Source organism: Fusarium vanettenii, assembly GCF_000151355.1.
Source record: "Fusarium vanettenii 77-13-4 chromosome 10 genomic scaffold NECHAsca_52_chr10_4_0, whole genome shotgun sequence".
NCBI lineage: Eukaryota > Fungi > Ascomycota > Sordariomycetes > Hypocreales > Nectriaceae > Fusarium > Fusarium vanettenii.
In genome coordinates this window covers 60,359-81,823 of record NW_003315837.1, presented here as the reverse complement: position 1 = coordinate 81,823, position 21,465 = coordinate 60,359, and the positions used below count along the sequence as shown (strand labels likewise).

The 21,465-nt window shown below is 49.7% G+C and overlaps 8 protein-coding genes across 8 annotated transcripts; 3 read left to right on the top strand and 5 right to left on the bottom strand.

Moving 5' to 3' along the window:
* Positions 1–58: 58 nt before the first annotated feature.
* On the bottom strand, positions 59–1,558 carry NECHADRAFT_97043 (uncharacterized protein; the record flags this gene model as incomplete). Its single annotated transcript, XM_003041089.1, has 5 exons — positions 59–77; positions 126–699; positions 747–858; positions 914–1,185; positions 1,240–1,558. 5 exons carry the CDS (start codon positions 1,556–1,558, stop codon positions 59–61), a joined length of 1,296 nt encoding a protein of 431 aa, XP_003041135.1.
* Positions 1,559–2,498: 940 nt separating this feature from the next.
* NECHADRAFT_51186 (uncharacterized protein) lies at positions 2,499–4,511 on the bottom strand (the record flags this gene model as incomplete). The annotated part of the gene is given in 3 exon segments (XM_003041088.1): positions 2,499–3,205; positions 3,258–4,201; positions 4,219–4,511. Coding segments are annotated over 3 exon segments (1,944 nt in total), but the record flags the coding sequence as incomplete, so codon positions are not given.
* Positions 4,512–5,738: 1,227 nt separating this feature from the next.
* On the bottom strand, positions 5,739–7,449 carry NECHADRAFT_97041 (uncharacterized protein; the record flags this gene model as incomplete). The annotated part of the gene is made up of 5 exons (XM_003041087.1): positions 5,739–5,934; positions 6,015–6,657; positions 6,711–6,979; positions 7,043–7,275; positions 7,327–7,449. The coding sequence occupies 5 exons, from the start codon at positions 7,447–7,449 to the stop codon at positions 5,739–5,741; spliced, it is 1,464 nt and encodes a 487-aa protein (XP_003041133.1).
* Positions 7,450–7,956: 507 nt separating this feature from the next.
* NECHADRAFT_97040 (uncharacterized protein) lies at positions 7,957–9,114 on the top strand (the record flags this gene model as incomplete). The annotated part of the gene is made up of 3 exons (XM_003041121.1): positions 7,957–8,452; positions 8,504–8,770; positions 8,831–9,114. 3 exons carry the CDS (start codon positions 7,957–7,959, stop codon positions 9,112–9,114), a joined length of 1,047 nt encoding a protein of 348 aa, XP_003041167.1.
* Positions 9,115–11,403: 2,289 nt separating this feature from the next.
* On the top strand, positions 11,404–12,865 carry NECHADRAFT_51284 (uncharacterized protein; the record flags this gene model as incomplete). The annotated part of the gene is made up of 5 exons (XM_003041120.1): positions 11,404–11,712; positions 11,763–12,101; positions 12,154–12,289; positions 12,346–12,546; positions 12,603–12,865. The coding sequence occupies 5 exons, from the start codon at positions 11,404–11,406 to the stop codon at positions 12,863–12,865; spliced, it is 1,248 nt and encodes a 415-aa protein (XP_003041166.1).
* Positions 12,866–13,456: 591 nt separating this feature from the next.
* NECHADRAFT_51204 (uncharacterized protein) lies at positions 13,457–14,065 on the bottom strand (the record flags this gene model as incomplete). Its single annotated transcript, XM_003041086.1, has 1 exon — positions 13,457–14,065. The coding sequence occupies one exon, from the start codon at positions 14,063–14,065 to the stop codon at positions 13,457–13,459; it is 609 nt and encodes a 202-aa protein (XP_003041132.1).
* A 750-nt stretch (positions 14,066–14,815) lies between these two features.
* NECHADRAFT_97037 (uncharacterized protein) lies at positions 14,816–18,716 on the bottom strand (the record flags this gene model as incomplete). Its single annotated transcript, XM_003041085.1, has 6 exons — positions 14,816–14,954; positions 17,228–17,855; positions 17,906–18,230; positions 18,282–18,321; positions 18,376–18,584; positions 18,627–18,716. 6 exons carry the CDS (start codon positions 18,714–18,716, stop codon positions 14,816–14,818), a joined length of 1,431 nt encoding a protein of 476 aa, XP_003041131.1.
* A 1,672-nt stretch (positions 18,717–20,388) lies between these two features.
* On the top strand, positions 20,389–21,128 carry NECHADRAFT_86178 (uncharacterized protein; the record flags this gene model as incomplete). Its single annotated transcript, XM_003041119.1, has 3 exons — positions 20,389–20,541; positions 20,636–20,907; positions 20,966–21,128. 3 exons carry the CDS (start codon positions 20,389–20,391, stop codon positions 21,126–21,128), a joined length of 588 nt encoding a protein of 195 aa, XP_003041165.1.
* Positions 21,129–21,465: the final 337 nt, after the last annotated feature.

The following is a 21,465-nucleotide window of genomic DNA, read 5'->3' as shown; positions in this document are numbered from 1 at the left end:
TGGTCTCTAGGCTATGCTACTGGCTCCCTAAACTCGACTGGCGAGTTTAATCTATACCTCACCGCAACAAGGCGGTGCTCGTCCGTAACGACGCCAAGCCGACTCACATCGTTTCCAAGACGTACCTGATCCCTTCCCACACTTCTTGGGCGGTAGACAGGATTTCCTGCGGAGGCAGAACAAACCCACTGGCCCCGTTCCAACCTGGTCGTAGCTCGATCGTCCATGCAAACTCTGCCCCGACCTTTCCCGTCATGTAATCGGGCGAGGTGCCGGTGGTCGGATATAGAGTGGAACAGCTTGGGCCGTAAGTGTATTGCGTGCCGTTGACCTTGTAAATCTGGTGTGCCATCTCGCCAGCCAGCTTCATCTGGGTCTTGTTGTTCTCGGCAACAATATCACAATCGTAGCCATACGGTAGGAGAATATACTGACCATAGCTGTGGAAGTCGATGAATAGCTTGATGTTGCTGGACTGGGTTAGGTTGTTGGTGAAATCGACAATGGCGCTGATCTCAGGCGTATCCCCTGGTGCTTTGCCCTTATAGATCTCTGAGCATGGCTCGGTGGATGCGCCGCCCTCAAGTTCCCACTTGTAAGGCCAGTTCCGGTTTCCATCCGTTCCCACACAAGAGGTTCCCTTGCGAGGCTGACGGTTCTTCCACCATAGACGATCTTTGGACTGGGTGTAGACAAACCCTGAGTTTGGGTTAGCACATGCGACGCCTAGTTGGTTATAAACTCACCGTCGGGGTTGACAAAAGGGATCATATAGAAGTCGTATTCGTCGACAATTTCCCTAATGTCATAGTCACTCAAATAACCACTGATGAGCTGCCATGCAAGGTATTCTTGGACCTGTGTTATTGTTAGTCATCCAGCCCAAGAATCGTAGCCAAGTGACTTCACTCACAGGAGCTGCAATCCACTCACGCGCATGGACTGTGGCGTGAAAGTAGATGGCGGGCTTCTTCCCCTTGCCGCCTTTGCCCCAGAAGTGAATACCGTAGATATCTCGGCCTTGGTATGACTTGCCGGTGACGAAGATTTCCGAGTTGGTAGGGAGTGCGGCGTGGAGGTCCTCGAAGAATCCGCGGTGATCCGTGTAGTTATGGTAAGTGTTGAACCATGAGAGGTCAGGCAGTGGAGTCGTAAATTCTCCCGGCTTGAGTAACGCGCTATGCTCTATGATTGTCAAGAATTAGTATTCAGTCATTTTAACCGTTCGAACTAGCGTACTGCTGATATAAGGCTCAAAGGCGCCTTCAACGTCAAAGTCAGCGCCCAGATCGTCACTGATTACTGTCGCTTGGAGACCCAGGGCCTCAAAATCCGAGATTCTTTGAGGAGGGATAGCAATATTCAGGTGATCGGAATGACCTTCGTCGCACCCGAGAGAGACAGAGTCAAAGGATGATATTGATAGCTGATCCCTGATTTGCTCGATGTTCTCACCAGCTGCGACCCGAAAGGCCTTGTACCCATCGTAGGAAACCCGCTCGGCTAAAACGAAGGCCAAGAGCCAGGAAAGGAGAAGAAGGCGCAAGCCAGCCTCCATTTTGATGTGAACTCGGAGGGTCTCGGAGCACGAGGTCCAGATGGGTGTCAGTCGATATTAGTAACTTGTCGGTGCTTGGGACAGGTGTGTCTTATCGACTTGGTGACTTGAGTTCTGACCCCCCCGTTCGGGGATATTATATATCTAATGAATGAGATACCTAATCACTGCCAAGCTAATCCACGGGACAGTGCATGCGCCATGAGGGTCTCTTATTCCCCACCATGAGGCCATCTGGCAGGTTTGTTCGATGAGCGACTCATCCAGATCAAACATGACTCAACCCCTGATTTATACAGACCGTGATTAGCACAATAGGCATTCCAATATTTATACCTTGACTCATGTTTGACTTTGGATGAAGGTCTGATGTAAGCTATAGTTTAGTGTTCCCCTATAGGTGCTAGGCTATGGATAGGTCCTGCTGACGTGGAAAAGCGGTACTCTCCAAACGCATCAGGGTTCTGGTTGGCTTACTTTCAAGACTCTGGAGAGATATTGATGAAATAATGCAGTTTAATTCTTTGTAGTTATGTATTGGACCGATGGCTCATAACTTACCGACGAATTCCTTTCGAACTTGTTGATGATGATTCTCTGCTCGATCAAGCAGGGTATCAGTCACCTTTATCATCCGCATGTTTATCGTTACTGTTCACAAACATCACTGACATTGACTTTCGTCACAGCTCATGGTACTCTGGCAAAATCTTCATCCTGTCGTACATCGATGTGACCCATTGTGCCTGCTGTGGAACAGGCGATGCCATCAGCTGAAAGAAGCAAACAATATGTCAGTCACTGGACTCTTCACGTCTCTCATTCATTTGGCGTAATAGTTGTATGACTATTTACACAAGGTGGTCCAAACTTTTCATGATGTGAGTATAATAGAACACAGAGGCAGTGAATGTCTGATGCAGAGCAATTCGACTGAGCCTCACACGTTTGGCAAACTCCATAGAAAATCCCAAGACCTGTCCTCTTGTTCGGCAAGCTCAGGTGTATCATTAGAAAACCCAAACGGCGCAATGCTTGGATCAAAAGGGAGCGCCAACCAGTCATCGACGGCAGGCATTGGCACGTCTCCCAAGCTGTCTCCTTGCGGGACACCGTTGTCGAAAGTCCACTGAGTGCTTTCATCAACCAGAGGGATGCCTCTTGGGATAGATGTTGGGACCATTCCCTGCCTAAATCTCTCCAGATGCATCTCAAGTAACTCTCCGTAACGGGAGGCGAGGTGCATCTCGTCCAGATTACTCGCTTTTAGTGCCTCAATACTTCTCTCCAAAACGTTCAGGGAAGCCTCCAGGTCCGCCGTGCGGCTTCCCAGACCAAGAGCCTTCAATAAAAAGATGGAAGCCATAATGATGCGTAGAAAAACCCTGACAGGGCAGTATCGGAGTGTGCCAGCCTCTGAAAGCCGATTGATCGACTCAAGAGCCTGGCAAGAGCCGTCAATCACCTCTCTGATGAAAGAATAGTCGGTCGCTGTGATGGAAGATTGGAAAATGTCGGTATTGATGGAACTGGGAGGTCTCCCGCCGAGGACGCGATCAACGACGGCTTGTATCCCCAGTGAGTTCATGAAAGCGCGGTGGTAGTTGAACTCGATTGAGAGGTCTTCGTATGCATGTGCTGATAGGTCTAGACGAGCAGAAGTCAGCAGGTTTGACGAGACAGAGAGGGGAATACATACTTTCTCGACGAAGGTGAGTGGCTTTCCACGCCGCCAACTGTTGCTGGAAGTGCTTGATGATGTTTACGTATCTGCCACTGCTCAAGATCTCCCGAATGGCCGTTGCTGACGGACAGAGCACGTCGATGATAGTTCTTGAGAGGCTGGTAAGGTTGAGCCAGGCATTGACGCTAGCCGAGTCATCTTGCCCCCCCTGTGAGCGCTCCGACATGAAGCGGGAGATAGACGTAGGCATCATGGAAGGACATCCCAGTCTACTAGACTGCTGTTCCAAAAAGATGTAAAGAAGGTCGCGCAGGCGTGTCTGTTGGGCTTGAAGGCCTGGAGGCTGGATGGATCCTGAGTCGCTTGTATCGCAAACCCCCAACTCGAGGGCCAAGGATTGTGCGCATCCTAGAAGCATCCAAGACATACGGTCCGAGGTCTTTGCAGGGAGAATAACGTCACGAAGCCATAAAGCATCGTTGTCGTCAGTGGCATCTGCTTGATTCCCGAACTGATCATCTCGAGGATCCGGAAATGAGAGGAGAAGGGAAGAGTCCCAGCCATCTGCGGCAGGTGGCAAGTGAATTGCTTGCGGGTGCCATTCAATAATGAGTAGCAGAGCCTCGATTGATCCTCTCGTCCTTGTCTTGGCTTTGGATCGCTTTTCTTGCCCAAAGATGATCCTCATCACAAGGTACTGACAGTGCTCCCATAGCCGGTGGTGCACGAGAGTACTCCGAGTAATGCCACTAGCACCCTGCAGGATGTGATATCTGGAGGAAATCATAAGAATCACACAACAGAGAAGAGGCTCTTGAGTGATGATCTTGTAGTGATTGTCTTGGTTCAAGTCAAGTCCTTTGGATACCAAGGAAAGAGGTGCCAGGTTGTGTTGGAACCTGTTAAGAGGGACATGGTCCACCATGGTTAGCCACGGATCTGTCGACATGTAGGCACAACTTACAATTCCATGTACGTAACTGCCTCTTCAGCTGTGAACCATCCCATCTTGACGAACCGGAAAGCTCGCCAAACTGTTAATGCATCGGGTGATGCTGGCGATAGATAGATCGGTCTTGAAGTTCTCATAGATGCAGTTGTCTGTGGGGTCACTATCTCGGCGCCTGGGTGGAGCGGGTGTCGTGAAACTGAAGGGGGATTGCTGGGCGTCGTTCCGTCTTGTTTGACATGTTCGATGGCAGCTTGGAATAATAGCCGGAGGGCGTCTTTGCCATTGGAGACCAATGTTCTCATAACACTGTCAGTGAGGTCTCCGGTTGGCCCCGTCGAGCCAAGAGAGGGAGAGGTGTCGGCGCCCTCTTGACGTGATTGGGGGAGGTCTTGGGCCAAGATGTTGCCCACTGCTAATGGAAGATCTTGGTAATCTTGTGCGGGAAGGACAGCACCGTTGGCATCGCTTAGGAGCTGCGAGGGCTCTTCGGTGTATGTACCAGGCACCTCGCGAGGAAATGTTGACGCTCGATCAGGTGATGTGCTCTCGCGTGTAGAGCTGCCTTCTGTCTAAGTGTCAGTAACCTCCATCTCCTTGTCCGATAGCGATTCATGGGCATGTTTGGCATACCCTCTTTTGATGAACCTCTCCCACCAGCCGCGTCCCGTTTTCTATGTGAACGTTCGTGGCTAAAGATGCATTCTTTCAGTTCTCGTTGACACCTCAAGCAGGAGGCGCCAGGCGTATCAACGACACAGCGGATCTTCTTCCTTCGGCATAGCTCGCATGCCTGATAGCCCCGTCGGAAGTCCCGCACGCGTCGTCCGCGGGTGGGCCCATCGGCTCGAGGCAGAGTGGGCTGGGTTTGGGTATCGTTATCCATCCAAAGCGGAGGGAATGGGCATGTCCTGATCTGAGCAGGGTGTTGCAAGGGAGTCGCTTGGATGAGGCCCTCGGCCGGTCAGGAATCGGAAAGTGGCGGATGGTGACGGACTTAAATGCTTCTCACCGTGACGTGTATCACCTCCAAACGAAACTCTGTCGAGCACGCTTTGAGCTAGCGCAACGATGATCAAAACTGATTTAATACCGCAAACCTGAGTGGTTGGATCGCTGCCGTCTCTTCAGATTAGCGTCTGTTCGCGCGGGGTAGAGCAGGTGTGTGTGTGGAGATGCTCTGGGGTTAGGCTTGGCTCTAGCACGGGGAGGCTGTACAGGACAGGCCCGGGGATCAGATGGTCTACAAGCATGGGACAGTACAGGAATACAATATCAGAGGCCAAAAAAGTAGACGGAGTCGAGGCATGGTCCCCATATTACGGCAATATGACACTTAGCGATGTAGAGGACGGACATCACAGAACGCGGCACACACTTTGCTTAAGAAGTACAGCGAATTATCCTCCTGATATAAGAGACTAGCTTGTAGAATACGTAAAATCACGTATGTAGAGTGAGAAACTAGTTCCAAACTACCTAAGAAGTTGAATGCCCGAACGTGCCAGATTCCATCTTCCGGACTACTCAGACGCCTCTACCCGCACCTAAGTCAGGTAGCGGAAGTTCTTGTTCTTGTCACCAAGTTCCGTCACATCAACAGAAGCAGTCGCATCGACGAGTCCATATTCGCGGTCACGTCTGTTGTTCTCGCGCTCCAAAGCAAAGTGCAGACCAAGGGACAAGATACTAATGAGACCGGTAAGACCGCAGCCGATCGCCGTGCCACGAGTGTAGAGAGGCCTAGAAATGACAAAGCATCGTTAGTAAGGTATTCTATGCGAGACCAACACTATGCGATTCGGAGACGGGGGGGAACTTACCCATCGGTGCTGGGGAAAACAACACTGCTGACGAAAGAAGAGCATTGGCCAAACGTGGCCAGGATTGCAAGTCCTGCTCCCTTCTTTGAGTCGCCTCCTTGGTTATTCAGCAGCCAGGTGATGTTGATACAAAGCGCAGGGAACACGCCACAGGAAGCAAGAAAGACGCCAGCATAGCGGGCAGCTTTCTTCGACTCGTCCTGAACAAGGACCAGGATGAGATAACCAGCGAAGCCAATGATGGAGCTCCCGCTCACGATGAATCCTCTCTTTCCAAATTTGTCGCTAACAAAGGCAGCGGCAACGCAGCAAAGGAAGGCCAAGAAGTAAGGGGGTGCCGTAAGACCCTGCGCCGTAACGGAAGAGTACCCCATGTCGCGAACGATGGTGGGAAGAAAATTGGAGAGACCCGCAAAAGAGTAGTTGCAGCAGAAATGGATAATAGTGTGGACATAGTTCTGATAGTCAGTCAGGCCAGCGAAAATCTGGTCCCAGCGAACTTGAGTCTTCTTCGTTCGATCTCGGACTTGGAGACGCTCAACGGCATATGTGGCATCCTGTTCGGACAGGTATTTGGCCTTGGCGGGAGAGTCTGCCAGGAAGAACCAGGTGACTACGGAGAAGAGGACAGTAGGAGCACCCTCTGCAATGTGCAAGTTAGCTATGCAGTCTGCAGTGAGGTGATTGCAAACATACCAATGATGAAGAGGTACCTCCAAGGTTCCAAAGAACCGTTAATGTGGGTAATTCCGTAGGCCAAAGCAGATGCAAAGCAGTTGGCCAAAGGTGACATGCCCAGAAGCAGGGAAACGCGAAAGCCAAGTTCCTTGCGCTTGTAGAACAGTGACAGGAAATAAGGGGCACCAGCACCAAACGCCGCCTCAAAGACGCCAAGGAGGGCACGAGTAGCAATGAGGCCACCAAGGTTCTGAGAAGCACCAGAGCACATGGCAGCAGTTCCCCAACTAGATGGCGAATGGTCAGTGCCCAGATTCTTACTATGGCCAGACTGAAGGGGCTTTACTCACAGAACACAGAGTACAGCGACGTATTTGCTGGCAGGCAGGATCTTCCAGAACAAGTTCGTCCACTCAAACGCGACATAGCAGATGTAAAACGCGTTGAGAACCCAGGACCAATCCGAGTCACTGAGTCCAAGATCCTCCTTGGCTCCAGCAGCTTTGGCGTTTCCGATATTTCCTCGATCGAGATAGGACAGAACGTAAAGGCAACAAACGATGGGAAGGAGGCGGCGATCGAACTATGCAGATAGTTAGCAGAATGTTGTCCTAGGGCATTTTTTGTAACATACCGTCCGCCGAATTCTCGCGTTCGCTTCCTCGGGAACTTCAACATGGGGCAGCTCTTCGCGTGCTCCATGTTCGAGCTCCTCCGCGTTCAGGGACATCTTTCGATCAACAGATGACTGGTCCATTGTAGTAGTGGACTGCTTGGGCAGCAGCAAGGTGAAATGAAGAGGAAACTTTCGGACTTGGTGATGATGAGATTACAAGATGGATAGTGAGGAGGACCAAGGGGGGTTTTAGTAGATATCAGGTCGAGTGATATGTTTAGGTGTTTCGATTTGACTGCTGATAGAAGCCGTCACTCTCCGAGAATGGTTCGTGGCCCAACCCCCTTGATCTCATCTCGGTCCATCCTTGCTGAACGCGGGGACCCCGCATACCCCAGGATTTTCTTAGGGGGGATGGCTCCGCATCTCCGAGCGGCGACGCCATTCCCGAGCGCGTCGGTATCCGGCACTTTCCAGTACTATCCGAGAGCTCCATCGTTATCCGAAACATCGCGGAGGAGGCACCTTTACAGGTTCTATCGAACGTCAGGTATATAACCTGTTCTTAGGCATCATTTCCAGGTTTCTTATCATCAACCAGCTCAACATCACATCATCAATTGACCTCATTCATCACTCAAAGTCACAATGTCCAAGTCCATCGTCAACACTACCCCTTACCCCTTCCAGTTCTCCGCTCCGGCTCTGGAGAAGCCTGGCAAGCCTGGCCAAATTGAGGATGTGTCTGGTACATTGAAGAATGTCCGAGGCAAGATTCCATCCATTCAAGCTTCGGCCCTTCGCACCATGATGCTTGAAGCCCACCGAGATCCGACCAAGATTCTCGCCCACTGCTGCAGCTATGATGGCCTCTCTTCGCGCCTAGTCGAAGAGGCAGGTTTCCCAATGGTGTTCCTCGCCGGATATCCCGTGTCGAGCGCCTACGGTCTTCCTGACACTGGCTACATTGCAATGGCAGAGATGTGCGACAAGATCCAGGAGGCTGTCCGACAGGTTTCCGTTCCTGTCATGGCTGATGGAGACACCGGTTACGGCAGCCCTCTCAACGTCAAGAGGACTGTGGAGAGCTACGCCCTTGCCGGCGCCGCCGGAGTCATGATTGAGGACCAGACGTGGCCAAAGCGTGAGTACAATTCTTGACTCCAATTTAACCTCCCGAAGCTAATTTGCACAGGCTGTGGCCACACCAAGGGAAAGTCTGTTGTGTCCCGAGGCGAGGCATATGCTCGCATCCAAGCAGCTTGCGACGCCCGTGACCAAGGCAGGGATATCTTTGTTCTTGCGCGAACAGATGCCTTGATTCATGGATGGGAGGAAGCTCTCAGCCGTGCCAAGGAGTTCAAGCGGATCGGCGTTGATGCTGTGTTCGTCGAAGCCCTCCCCGACCGCGAATCCATGCGTCGTTGTGTCGAGGAAGTTGGCATCCCAACCTTTGCGAACAGTGAGTAGCTATCTACATAACTTCCAAAGTAATCTCTGATAGCTGACTTCAAACCTCCAGTCATTGAGGGTGGCAAGACCGAGAATCTGTCAGCAAAGGATCTTGCCGAGCTGGGTTTCTGCGCTGTCGCTTACCCCTGGACGCTCGTTGCTGCCAAGCTCAAGAGTATTCGCGAAACACTGGAGGACCTGAAGAAGAGTATGACTGTCGGAAAGCCGCCAATGATTCTATCCTACAGCGAGGTTTGTGAGGGTGTCGGTTTCAACAAGTACTGGGATTTGGAGGACAGATACAAGTTCAAGGAAGATGGCTTGGTCAACGACCCTACGAACGGCAGTGTTTGATTGCGCAGAATTCTAGATATCTAGTTGGACACTTAGAAGACATATGATCTTTCGGGCGGAGGCGATAAAGTAAAGAAATACACAAATCACTTCAACTGCTAAACTGACAGGTTGAGATATGCTCTTTACGGTTACCATTAGTGTCACTCGACAGCTTGCTACTCTTTTTCGAAACATATTCCTGGCTTGAAGATTGAGCGGATCATCAAGGTCAGATGAACACTTGGCTGCATAATGCATAGCGACAAATATGAAGCTCGCCTTTGCGTCTTGGGACCAGGCGAGCATGCAACTGATGTTATTGACTGGCAGGTAATAAATAGTATACGTTTAATTGCTAAGAGAAAACGATCACGCAAACTCAAGCTTCAAAAATGGTGGTGGACTTGGAATAAGAGAAACATTCACGTTTTTCGGGTGATGGGAATTACGGGATGCAACACCAAGAAATAGAGTTATATCAGCCGAAAAGATCAATTTCATCTACTGCAGAGTCAGCCCAATCTACAATCTCAATTATCAAATTGAAACATGATATAGAATTGGACCGACCGTTAGGGAGCTGCGCATCAACAAGACGTGTATTCTTTCATCTAGGTTAAGTTATAGTTTTACCTTTTTAGAGTCTTTTCCTGTTCTGGACTACGCACGGGCTGATGACGCCCGCCGTTTTCACTTTAAATTTAAGGTTAGTATGTAGGTTCTGGGTAGGGTAAGAGCACGTCATGCAGTCTGCGAATCCGGAAGGCACGACTGTGCCGTTGTGGCAGTACGTTTAATCTTCCGAAGAACTTCACTACCAACGTTAAACCAACCTATAAGAGAATTTACAGAAGCAATAACTCAGCAACAGGGTTAAACAGAGTTGGCAGAATAAATAATGCCAGGATGCACTTCGAGCACCATACCCACGGTTATTAGTCTTTTCTCTAACCCATACCCTCTTAATTCTTGCTCGCCATTTCAACCAACCCAATTGCAATCCACATTTGATCAATGGCTGTTTTTCTTTCTTTACTAGACCGGTATTAGCAGGCGTGTTTGGAAGACGAACAACAGGTGGCGAGTGAGGGGACCTCCGCAGCCCCCTTTCTCCCAAGCAATGGCGCGGGGGTCTCATCAACCAAGACAAGGTGGCAGACATCAAGGTTCTATGTAGCATTTGTAAGCTTAGCGCCAGAGCTACCCAATAGCTTAAGCGCCGGCGTCATGGCATCCCTTGGCAGTATCCGGCTCGGCACCAGGATGTACGGGTCAAGGGATAGCTGCTTGCAATAACCGACGTCGACGTGACCCAAGACGGCAGGCCAATTCGTATGCCCACTAGAAACCGAAACCCAGTGGAAGTTTAAAGCGCCTTGCATGTGAATTTGCTCCAGCAAGGATACTCAAGAATAGTGTGTAGCCCCGATATGGACAATGCGCCCGAAGCACGCGATAACGCTCGAGAGAGGTGTTCTTTATTAGATCAACTAATCGGTAGGTACGGTAGGTGAAATCTTTCGGCAATCATGCGACTGATCACCCACTTGCCAGATCGACAATGGCTTTTCCCAGAATGGGACCCTCCCGTTGAGGTGATCGGCGGCTTTTCCCCTTGCGAGTAATCCTCCGTTCTAGGCGTGAACAAAAGGGCCCAGGGGCGGGGCTTCCCGTGTTCGCTAGTCAAAACGAGAAGGAGCTTAGTATGGAGGGAAAGGAACCATATCGCTTGGCTTTTGACTTTCACTCGCGGGGCTTTAGTATTAGCATAGGCATTAAGGGCATTTCCCCTGTAGTGGCGGAGGAGTCCGCCGACAAAGGAACCTTTTCCTTTGACTTTCGTTTCTTGATTTATTATACGTTCCCCGTGACCTGCGATTTGATAAGCCGTGACTGGTGGAAAGGGACATTCAGCCGAGAAAATGTGACTCGGAAAAGGCCCCGGCATTCTTCATGGATTAGACCTATGTAACAGGATGGAACGCCGGGCACGATTTCATCATCTCTTGGCATTTACTACTGTGATGATTCTATGCTGCACTATTACCTTCCCTACTTGGATATGCCGGCCATACACCGTTTAGGAAGCTGAGTGAAGCAGGATAACAAGCTGCAATGCTATTGCAGCATCACGCAAGATATTGCTCAAGATACGGATGAATTTAGTCTTACGACGTTCTCAAGCTGCCAAGAAGGTTGGATTTATCAAGTATAAATATGGTGGTAAACACCCAGTTTCTTTGATTCAATCCTCTCCAGGCTCTCAGTCCATCGCATCATCATCCTCTCTGCTCTTCAATCTTCATCATGGCTAGCATTCGTCGTCTCGCGCTTTTCCTCGGAGCTCTGCTCCCCGCTGCCCTAGCTGCACCTGTTGACGGTCCAGTTAGACGCCAGGAAACCGCCATCCCCAACAAGTACATCATTACTCTCAAGCCTGAGGCTTCCGACAGCAAGATCTCTGCTCATCTTGACTGGGTTGGAGATGTCCACCGCCGCAGCCTGTCCAAGCGTGACACTGCTGGTGTTGAGGAGACCTACAACATCAGCAACTGGAACGCCTATGCTGGCGAGTTTGACGAAGCCACCATTGAAGAGATCAAGAGCAGCCCTGAGGTAATCTCATAACTACCCATGACATCATCATCTCAAGCTAACAAAATCAGGTTGCCTTTGTTGAACCCGACTTTGAAGCCTATCTCTGGGTCGAAGAGTCCAGTGAGCTGTCTGACCGTGCTCTTACCACTCAGACTGGTGCCACCTGGGGTCTTGGTACGATCTCTCACCGCACCTCCGGCTCTACCAGCTACATCTATGACACTTCTGCTGGTTCTGGCTCTTATGCCTATGTTGTCGACAGTGGTGTCCAGGTTGGACACTCCCAGTTCGGCACCCGCGCCTCTCTTGGTTTCAACGCCTTCTCCGGTGCCCACACCGATACCCTTGGCCACGGCACCCACGTCGCTGGTACTATCGCCGGTTCCACCTATGGTGTTGCCAAGCAGGTCAGTTAATCCTACATCCCATATACAGTTGCATAACTGACACTCTCCTTAGGCCAACATTATCTCTGTCAAGGTCTTCCAGGGCAACCAGGGATCTACCTCCACTATTCTATCTGGCTTCAACTGGGCTGTGAACGACATCACCTCTAAGGGCCGCCAGGGTCGCTCCGTCATTAACCTGTCTCTCGGTACGTGTCTATCTCTCCCTTGACAGCAATTGGCATCAACGCTAATACCCAAATAGGAGGCGAGTCCTCTCAGACCTGGATCTCTGCCATCAACGCTGCCTACAACTCCGGTGTTCTCTCCGTTGTTGCTGCTGGTAATGGTGATATAAACGGCAACCCTCTCCCAGTTTCCAGCCAGTCTCCCGCCAACGCCCCTAACGCCCTGACTGTTGGTGCTATTGACTCCAGCTGGCGCCCCGCCTCCTTCACCAACTACGGTTTGTCCTCCTTTTCAGCCTTCATCACTTGACTATGTGCTTACTTGTGTCAACAGGTGCCGGTGTGGATATCCATGCCCCTGGTGTCAGTGTCCTGTCCTCCTACATTGGCTCCAACACTGCCACCCGCAGCCTGAGTGGTACTTCCATGGCTTGCCCCCACGTTGCGGGTCTCGCTCTTTACCTCCAGGTTCTCGAGGGCCTCAGCACTCCTGCGGCCGTTACCAACCGAATCAAGGCTCTCGGCACTTCCGGCCGTATCACCGGCACTCTCAATGGCAGCCCCAACCTTGTTGCCTACAACGGCAACGGTGCTTAAATTTGAGACAGAGCCGTTGGATGCTTGGTGTGTTTCGAGATGCAAGCTGGGTTCTGATAGCTTGCTCTATCTTGGGAAAATTGCCAGTCTCCAGATGATGAATATTGGGTCAGACAAAGGCAACTGGCTTGACACAATTAGTACATAGTTAGCCAGAAAATAGATCCGCTCTCCTTATATCTATCTCTTATAAGTCTGTGCAAGTTTTCCTCGGCGTAATGAGCCATTTTTATTGGTTACTAGACCTAGGAGGAAATCTAAAACTCATTGCCCCCGTCCGTGTTCGGATAACAGTCGCGAGGGAGTAAAGAGGGTTAATAAAGCCTTGGTTCTGTTCGCTCTTTTTATAGTCCAGATCATGCCCTCCTAGTTCGCTTATGTTCTCTACCATCCAGCCAATCTATCTTTTGCGCCCAAAGATCCTATACAGGATGTGTTTCTCAATCCCGCGAGAGTGGAGGGCTAGGTCAATCACATTGCAAAACCAAACATAATCCCCCAAGTATTCCAAATATTGAACTACTCTCATGTACGTGCACTGATAACAACTCCCTTTCTATACTTCACGGGATATTAAGATCGTTTTTCAAGTCAAGTCTTGCGATCATTCCATGGAACGACGGTCAACTCAGGCCAGAACCCTTTCCAGCGTGCCACCTTCTTTTCGTATACTGCCCCCGTCATTATCTGCTGGTTCGGTCGGACAGTGAGGTTGAACATGTCTGAGAATCCCCACGGCGCGAAAATGTCCCACTCTCCGTCATCCCTCAACCGAACGGCAATGAGGGCTGAGTTGGTGCCCCATGTGCTGATTGAGGCCTCTGAGGATTTGTGCTGTGGACATGGGGCACCAAACTTCTTTTCGTACCAGAGATGCACTCGAGCTTGATTGCGGATTTCAACCTCGACCGGAATGTCGGCAAAAAGTTTCTCGCCGGCCTTGATGATGGTGTTCTCGGCCTCCCATGACAGATCAGATGCGTCAAAATAGATCAAGTCATAGTCGTCAATGCCGTTTTCAGGGTCACGATTCGTCATGACATTCCACACGGTCTGTGTGAGGGCACCAGCGGCGAGGTACCATCCAGGAAGTTTCATCGAAGCAGCGCGTTCAAGGACAGTCATGAGTGTCTTGTTGCGTTCCAAGGCTTCGCGGAATCGCGAAATCTGTTCATTGATTGGTAACAGACTGGCTTCCATGGTTTCGCAAGTTGTGAGCTTCAGGCGGAACGTGAAAGAGGTATGGTTGTTCCAGAAGTGAGGGTAATGCGTGAGTAATGTCTTCCCCTCTCGTCTTACGCATAGCACGTGACAGAGTGACTCAAACCTGTCAGTCGCTGCAAGCGATAAGAACAAAATAAGCCGAGGAATGTGGGACTGAATCACGCCTTTCTTCAAAACAGTGGGATAAGATCTCTTCTCCCATACAGACAGAGAGTGGCCCTAGGTGAGGCTAGGAAAGGAAATAAGGTCGAGTGACTATACTATAGTGGGATTGTGATGACGACAAGCCTCAAACGCTCATATGAGGTATTTTCTTATTAACGATCATAAGTTAAATGAGTAATCAAAGTTGTGTGGCCTGATTCGACGTCAACTACTCCAGAACTGCTTGTATTGTTGAGCGACTTGTTAGCCACTATCTTAGTCGTCACGAGGAGGTATTTCCGCTCTACATAAAGAAGATCATTTCATAGTATTCTGTCATCTCGAGATGAAGTAGGACAGACTAGTTCATGTCAAACATGGAGCAATCTACTCAAATGGCGATAAACGAACTCATTCAGACTCTCTCATAATCTCAACAAACTCAAATTCGCTCCTCAAACACATATAACAGACAACGGTTCCGGATCAACCCGGCCCTTTCAGGCAGCTGAAGTGTTTCTGTAAGTCCCCCAATCGTTGATTCCATGCTTCTGCCTGGTACTTTGGCATTTCCTGTTTGACTTAGGCTGTGGGCAGAGCCTTGCGCTCGCGGTTCCAGAAGGACCTCAAAACAAACAACATGGCCACCATACACACGTCGAGGGCAATAGTCCAATTATATCCGATGAGATATCGCGGTGCATCGACTGTCTTCCAAACACTAGTGAAGATTACCATGCACAACCACTCTTTCGCCAACCCCACTCTTTCGCCAGGCAAAAAAAAAAAAGCACCACCAAAACTCGTCAACTTCACTTACACGAAAGTTGGCCAAAATAAATAGCTACGTAAAAGAAGTTACCTCTATTAATTATAGAAATGATTGGAGGTGATTGTTTTGACTCCGTAATATTGTGTGGGGTACGCGATATATGCAGGCCGTGCTATTGAAATATTGTTAGTCCGATCACCAAGCCGCTCACCGCTCCTTCTCGTGTTTTTTAGTCTTTATCTTTGACAGCGACAAAAAAATGCCTATCTCGCGACTTCGATGGGAATATACAGAGGACGATATGGCTGAGGCTATATTGGATATTACTGATAATGGCTTTTTACCCTCTCAAGCGGCTGAGAGACGGGGAGTGCCCCGAAGGACTCTAATCGATAGACTTAACGGCCGGGGAGCCATGAAAGAGCAGATTCACCCTCGCCGACGTTTATCCAAGGATCAAGAGGACAGATTGGCTTTCTGGATACTCCGTCAGGAATCCTTGGGCTATGCTCCGTCCCACGATCAGATCCGCGCTTGCGTCATGGGCTTGTTGAGACGGCAGGGCGAACATCCCGAGTTAGGACGCAATTGGGTGGCCAGATTTATCAATCGCCGCACAGACCTCAAGACCAAGATGGGTAGACGCCAGGAAGCTAAAAGGTTCGACGCTTTCACGCCCAAGGCAGTTCACTGGTACTTTGATATCAGGGAGGGCTAGTATGGCTGGATTAAGCCTGAAAACACCGTCAACGTTGATGAAGGGGGTATTATAACTGGTTTCGGCAAGTATCTATCTATATACCTTGTTAGTGCTTGAAATCTGACCGACTAATCCTTTTTATTTAGGCTTAGATGGCCTGGTTGTTAGAAGCGCGGACCCAAAGCGGAAGGCATTTCTCAAGGGACCATAGACTCGGAATTGGACTTCATTTATCGAGGCTATTACTGCTGACGGCCGCGCTTTAATCCCTGGCATAATCTTCAAGGGGAAGGAACTCTAGAAATAGTGGTTTCTTGAGGAATTCAAGACGATAGCAGACTAGTATTATATAACTTCGCCTAACGGGTGGACTGACGATTATATTGGCGTTGAATGGCTTGAAAGAGTCTATCTGCCCCAGACCACGCCTGCCGACGACTCCGACGCGAGACTGATCATTTTAGATGGTCATGGGAGTCATATAACGGTATATTCTTTATTCTCTTCAGCCCAAGATCACTACTAAGCGACGGAAGGATGAATGGATGGCCACGTGCTTTCTAAACAACGTTTACTATTGCTATCTGCCAGCACACTGCTCTCATGGGCTCTAGCCGTTGGACAATGGAGTATTCAATGCCTCTAAAGCCGCATATCGACGAGAGTTGGAAAAGTTCGCTTCATTGACTGATTCCACTCCAATGGATAAGGTTAATTTCATCAGGGCCTACGCCAAGGCGCGTCGAGTTGGAATGACTAAGAAGAATATACTCTCCGGCTGGAGGGTTACTGGGAATTGGCCGATCTCACGTGCCAAAGCGCTGCGGCATCCAGAAATCCAACAGGATAGGCCAAATGGCAGCCCAAGAGCGACTCCCGAACCCAGGCCGTATTTTGACTCGGACGATACACCACAGACGAGCCGCCAAATTCGCGATCTTGGGCTAAATAAAACGCCAAAGACACAAAGACGGTACAACGTAATAGCCAAGGGGTTTGAGGCTCAACAGCAGACAGTAGCGGCGCATACTGCGAGGATTGCTAGCCTAGAGGAGGAATTGGCTCGCCTAAAGAGAGGGAAGAAGAGGAAGGCGGTGCCGAATCCTAACAAGCGTTTTATGACTCTTGGCGAGACTCTAGCTGCTGGAGAGGCCATAGCCGAAGAGGAGACTTAAATTATGCCTGTTGTGGTGGAATGTGGCAGCTCAAGCGAGCCGGAGTCAGAATCGGAGGCTGGCTCGGTCATTGAAGTCAGAGAGGAAACCATACCCCATCAACCAACCACGCGATCAGGGCGGGTTATCAAAAGACCCAGGATTCAATAGATATGTGCATTTATTATTTATAAAACGAAAATTTTTGCGCATATCTATCATTTTGGTCAAGTTCTGTGTAAGTAAAGTTGTTGATTTTTGGTGGTGCTTTTTTTTTTTTGCGTGGCGAAAGAGTGGGGTTGGCGAAAGAGTGGTTGTGCATGGTAGTAGCATCCTAGAGACGAACAGAGATGGGGATGGCGACTTACAATAGTGGCAGCCAGGCTCCAAACGTGTTTCCAATAGTATTCATGCTGCTAATGACGATGGCACGTTCCTCGGCATTTCCAGCGCAAATTTCATTCGCCCATGCATATATCACAGCAGCAATGCCGTCTGCGGACCCTGCAAGGAAGAAGGCAAAGAACTTCAGCCCTGTGGGCACATGCCAAATCGCAAGGACGATGCTCGCAAAGATATTGAGAAACGCAGTACCAGCAATAAGTGAAACTTTTGCATCATAGGCATCAGAAAGAATGCCACAGATAATGGATGAGATGATGGTAACGGCCGGCGAAACCGTCGTGATAGTGTTGATTGACTCGACGCCGTAGCCTTCGGCTTTGAGCCATAGTGCCAGTCCACTCTGGCTTGAGACGCCGTCAGCTTGGGAGAAGAAGAATGCAAAGGACACAAGCACCCAAAAGTGCCACCCAGACAAGACATTACGGATAACAGGGATAGTGAGAGGTTTCGGGGGTTCTCTGTGCTCCGAGGCCATGCGCTCACGAGCCAACTGAATTTCACGTTCTGTCAAGAGTCCTGGCTTACACTTGTTCGGATGGCTGGGAAGTGCGACAAAGCCAAGGACGGCGACAGGGACTGTGCACGCGAAACCTACTGGACATTAGCTTCAGGCGCAAACCAACCCTCAACGGCCAACTCACAGATGATGTAGAGCCATCGCCAGCCTTCGATGCCGTGCCGTCCATTCAAGCTTGAATAAGCGCCGCTCTGAATGTACCCCGAGCTCATGCTTCCCACTTGGCTAGCAATAAAGAATAGAGCACCTCGACGGCTCAGCTCTGATCTCTTGTACCAGCATCCTAGGTACCACTGAACGGCAGGGAAAAAGAGACTGCCAGCAGCGCCCACAAAGAATCTGATCACGTAGAGTTGTTGCACGTTGGTGACTTTGTATTGCACGAGTGTGAGAACACCCCAGATGAGATCTGCGCCAGGGATAAAGTAGGTAGCTGAAAAGCGCGTCATCTACAGAGTGTGTTAGAATGATCATTTAGACATATGTGTGGCCAGCCATACCAAAACTGTGAGGGGAATTTGAAGCGTGATAAAGCCAACCCTGGAAGATATCGGTAAGCACGCTGGAGCCAAGGAACGTTGGCCACTATCTTACATGTAGGTGGTGTTCAAGTAGTTCAACTCGTTGCCATAAAGCTTCAGATCCTCCTTCATCCCACTCACATATGCCGCACTCGTCGCAGAGGAATCAAGAACCTTGGCCCAATACGCAAGAAAAACGAATACCATGATGAGGCCATCGAGTTTCATGATCAGTCGCCGCTCCTCAGGAGTGTCGCTTGGGGCAAACCATTGGTACCACTTCTGCCGTGGCGTGACGGTGGGCGCAAGTTCTTGGAGGGGCACAGGCTGCGCAGCGGTATGAGCTGCTGTTTTCTCCGATTCGCCAGTTGTGAGTGCATGGTGCGGCGCTTTCTCAATCGGCATGGTGGCCATGTTTTGTGGCTTGCCCTGACAGCTTGGCAAAGGCTATTTGAAGAATGGCAGTCATTCTTGGCAGATTTGTGCAGTCTTGTTGCTTTTCACTCATGTCCTCGCCCCTGGGCTAATGCAGCACGCAATGCCGATCTAAGATGGCGAATGGGAGCACTTGGTCAAAAATTGTACGAGAAAATACCGCCCCAGTGCGAAAGCAACGCCGCGGGTAAATCCTCCGGGGACAGAGTGAAGGAGGATTCAACCGTGTCGAACGTGATTCGTGGCTCACCTTGGTTAAAAGTCGGCTATCTTATGCATTTCTCGTTTCTGCTCTTATGCTAGCATGAACAATTCATAATATCAAGCGATGACTGTGCGTGGGTTGCTCATCCATCACATCCATCATGCTGGATTAGCAGACTGGGGGAGAAGGGGCATAACTCTCACGTAGAACCAAAAAAAGAGTTTCCACATGCATCTTTAACAGTCAGTCAGATTAAAAAGATATGTAACTGCAGCTTTTAACGCCATAAGCAGTCGAAACGCGTTGAATATGGTGTCACAAGAATAGTCGCGGTTTAGGTGCAGGGTAGTAGAGTGACGCGTAAATTTGTCAACAAATACTCAACCCGACAGCCTGATGTTGTTGGATATGACCTCTATGGACTATAGATCTTACTAAACAGTTATCTAATCGTATTGATCCAAGTTCAACCCGTGTTGGGGTGTTTCTGAGAGGAACACACCGCAATCCAACCCCAGATCATATGCCACACTCATTGCTTACCGCCTCATTCTTCGGTATGTAGGTCGTAAATCGCTTAACTGATTAGGGACTACCACAATGAACAATCCTGGACACGAAAACACAAAGATGCCGTCTTAGGCAACATCTTTACCTTGCCAAGGTGGAGCTGGAGGTTCTAGTAGGGCTGAGCTGGGGATCGGTTGAGATGAAGTGCCAGCCATGCGTTTCAGGGCAAATCCAATCAGCAAGACCCTTGCCAGCTCACCCTCACGCCATTGGTGCAATGATCCGGCGACAATGATTTCGCGTCTGATTCGCCAGCTATATTTGCCTAGGCAAAGATTCTGCGCCGTTGGACTCCGCCGCACCGTCGAGAGCTGACCTTGGACAAGGGTCCCATGCCTTTAGTGTTCTCAAGTTGGTCGCGACAGTTGGACGAGGCTGCAAAAACGATCAATCCATACTGTTTGTTGTAGAGAAACCTTACATAGTTGCTGTGATGTTTCTGTCAGAGCTCTAAATATTTGTACTCGCCCTTCATAGCTTCACATCACTCTTATCTTGCTGGATGCGGCTGGCGAACAAAAGGCCCACCATAGCTGCCCAGCCTCATCCGCAGCCATCACTGCGCAGCCGAACAGCATAGCCCCCTGGTAGCATCGCGTGAGACAAATGTGGTCCTTCGCTACCCGAACGAGGCATGCTCTGCGCTTATTGTCATCTTGAATTAATTATTGTAAGCGACAACTGTAGGATTTCGTAGGATTTAAGCACTCATGTGCTCCGTTTTCTTTCCTGTATCTTGATGCCCATCTTCCTCGCGTTGGCTCAGTTCATTTCACGTCTTCAAAGCAGCTCCTGAGCTCGGAAGGACGCGTCCTTAAAGACGAAACATCCACTACAACCAGGCCGAGCATATTTATAGGGCTGACACCGTTCAAAATGGCCAATCGTCGTCCCGATGTCCTTGAATACCCCACTGGGACAACAGTGCTCCGCATCTTCCAGGCCATCTTGAGTGTCATCATCATCATTGTTGTATCCTTCACTGTTAGCGCTGGTATCTTTGCAGGAAATGGCCTCATGCTTTTTACCGTACGTATTCGCTGCAACGTCCTACCAGGAGAACTCCAACAAGAATTTGGACTTCCACAATATTGAGCGCGAGACATGCTAATTTGTGACATAGAGTTCTGCCACCCTGGCCATCTCCCTCTGGATGATCATGGCCCATATTTCATTAGCCCATCTATACAACTACTGGGCTGGCCTGTCGCTCGACATTTTCCTTCTGGTGTTTTGGATCATCTCAGTGGCGGTACTTGCAAGCCAGACGGCCTTTCTGTGGGGGGCAAGCAATGACATCTGTCGGGAACAAGACTGCCCGGACGCATTCAAAGACGCTACACAATTCTCTGGATATATTTTTGCTGCCACTGTTGGACTGGGAGGCATCGAATTGTGAGTCTTTCTGACAACTTGGGTCGTCATGGATTGCACTGATACTAACCGACTGCAGCATATTTTCCTGCGTTTTCCTCATCTTCCATGGTATTATGACTTTCCGCCAGCGCCGATATAATCGTATTGGCATTAACATTGAGTCCGGGCCCGTTGAGACTTATCCTAAGCACCCCCAGGAGCCAACTGAATACCATCATTTGGTACCAGAGAGAACATAATTGTGGGCATGGCGATTACCAGACTTGATCAGTAAGGAGGCGTTATTTATCATATAGGAGCCTTGAATAGAGGGGACTTAGGATTATAAATTATCTAACGAATTATGAATATTACATTCTTTTTGCCCGTCATCTCAAGTGGTGCCGTGTTAGTAATGCTATCGACATCGCACTTCTTTTGTGTATGATCTGATCCCTGATTCAACTCATGGCACGTGCAAACTCTTGGCCCATGACTGTACTTCAAGTTCATTAGTTAGGCAGTTGAATAGTATTATTCTTATGGAAGTCGATATCAACTCGCAGGTGCGGTTGGCCAATTATGTTGGGCATTCTT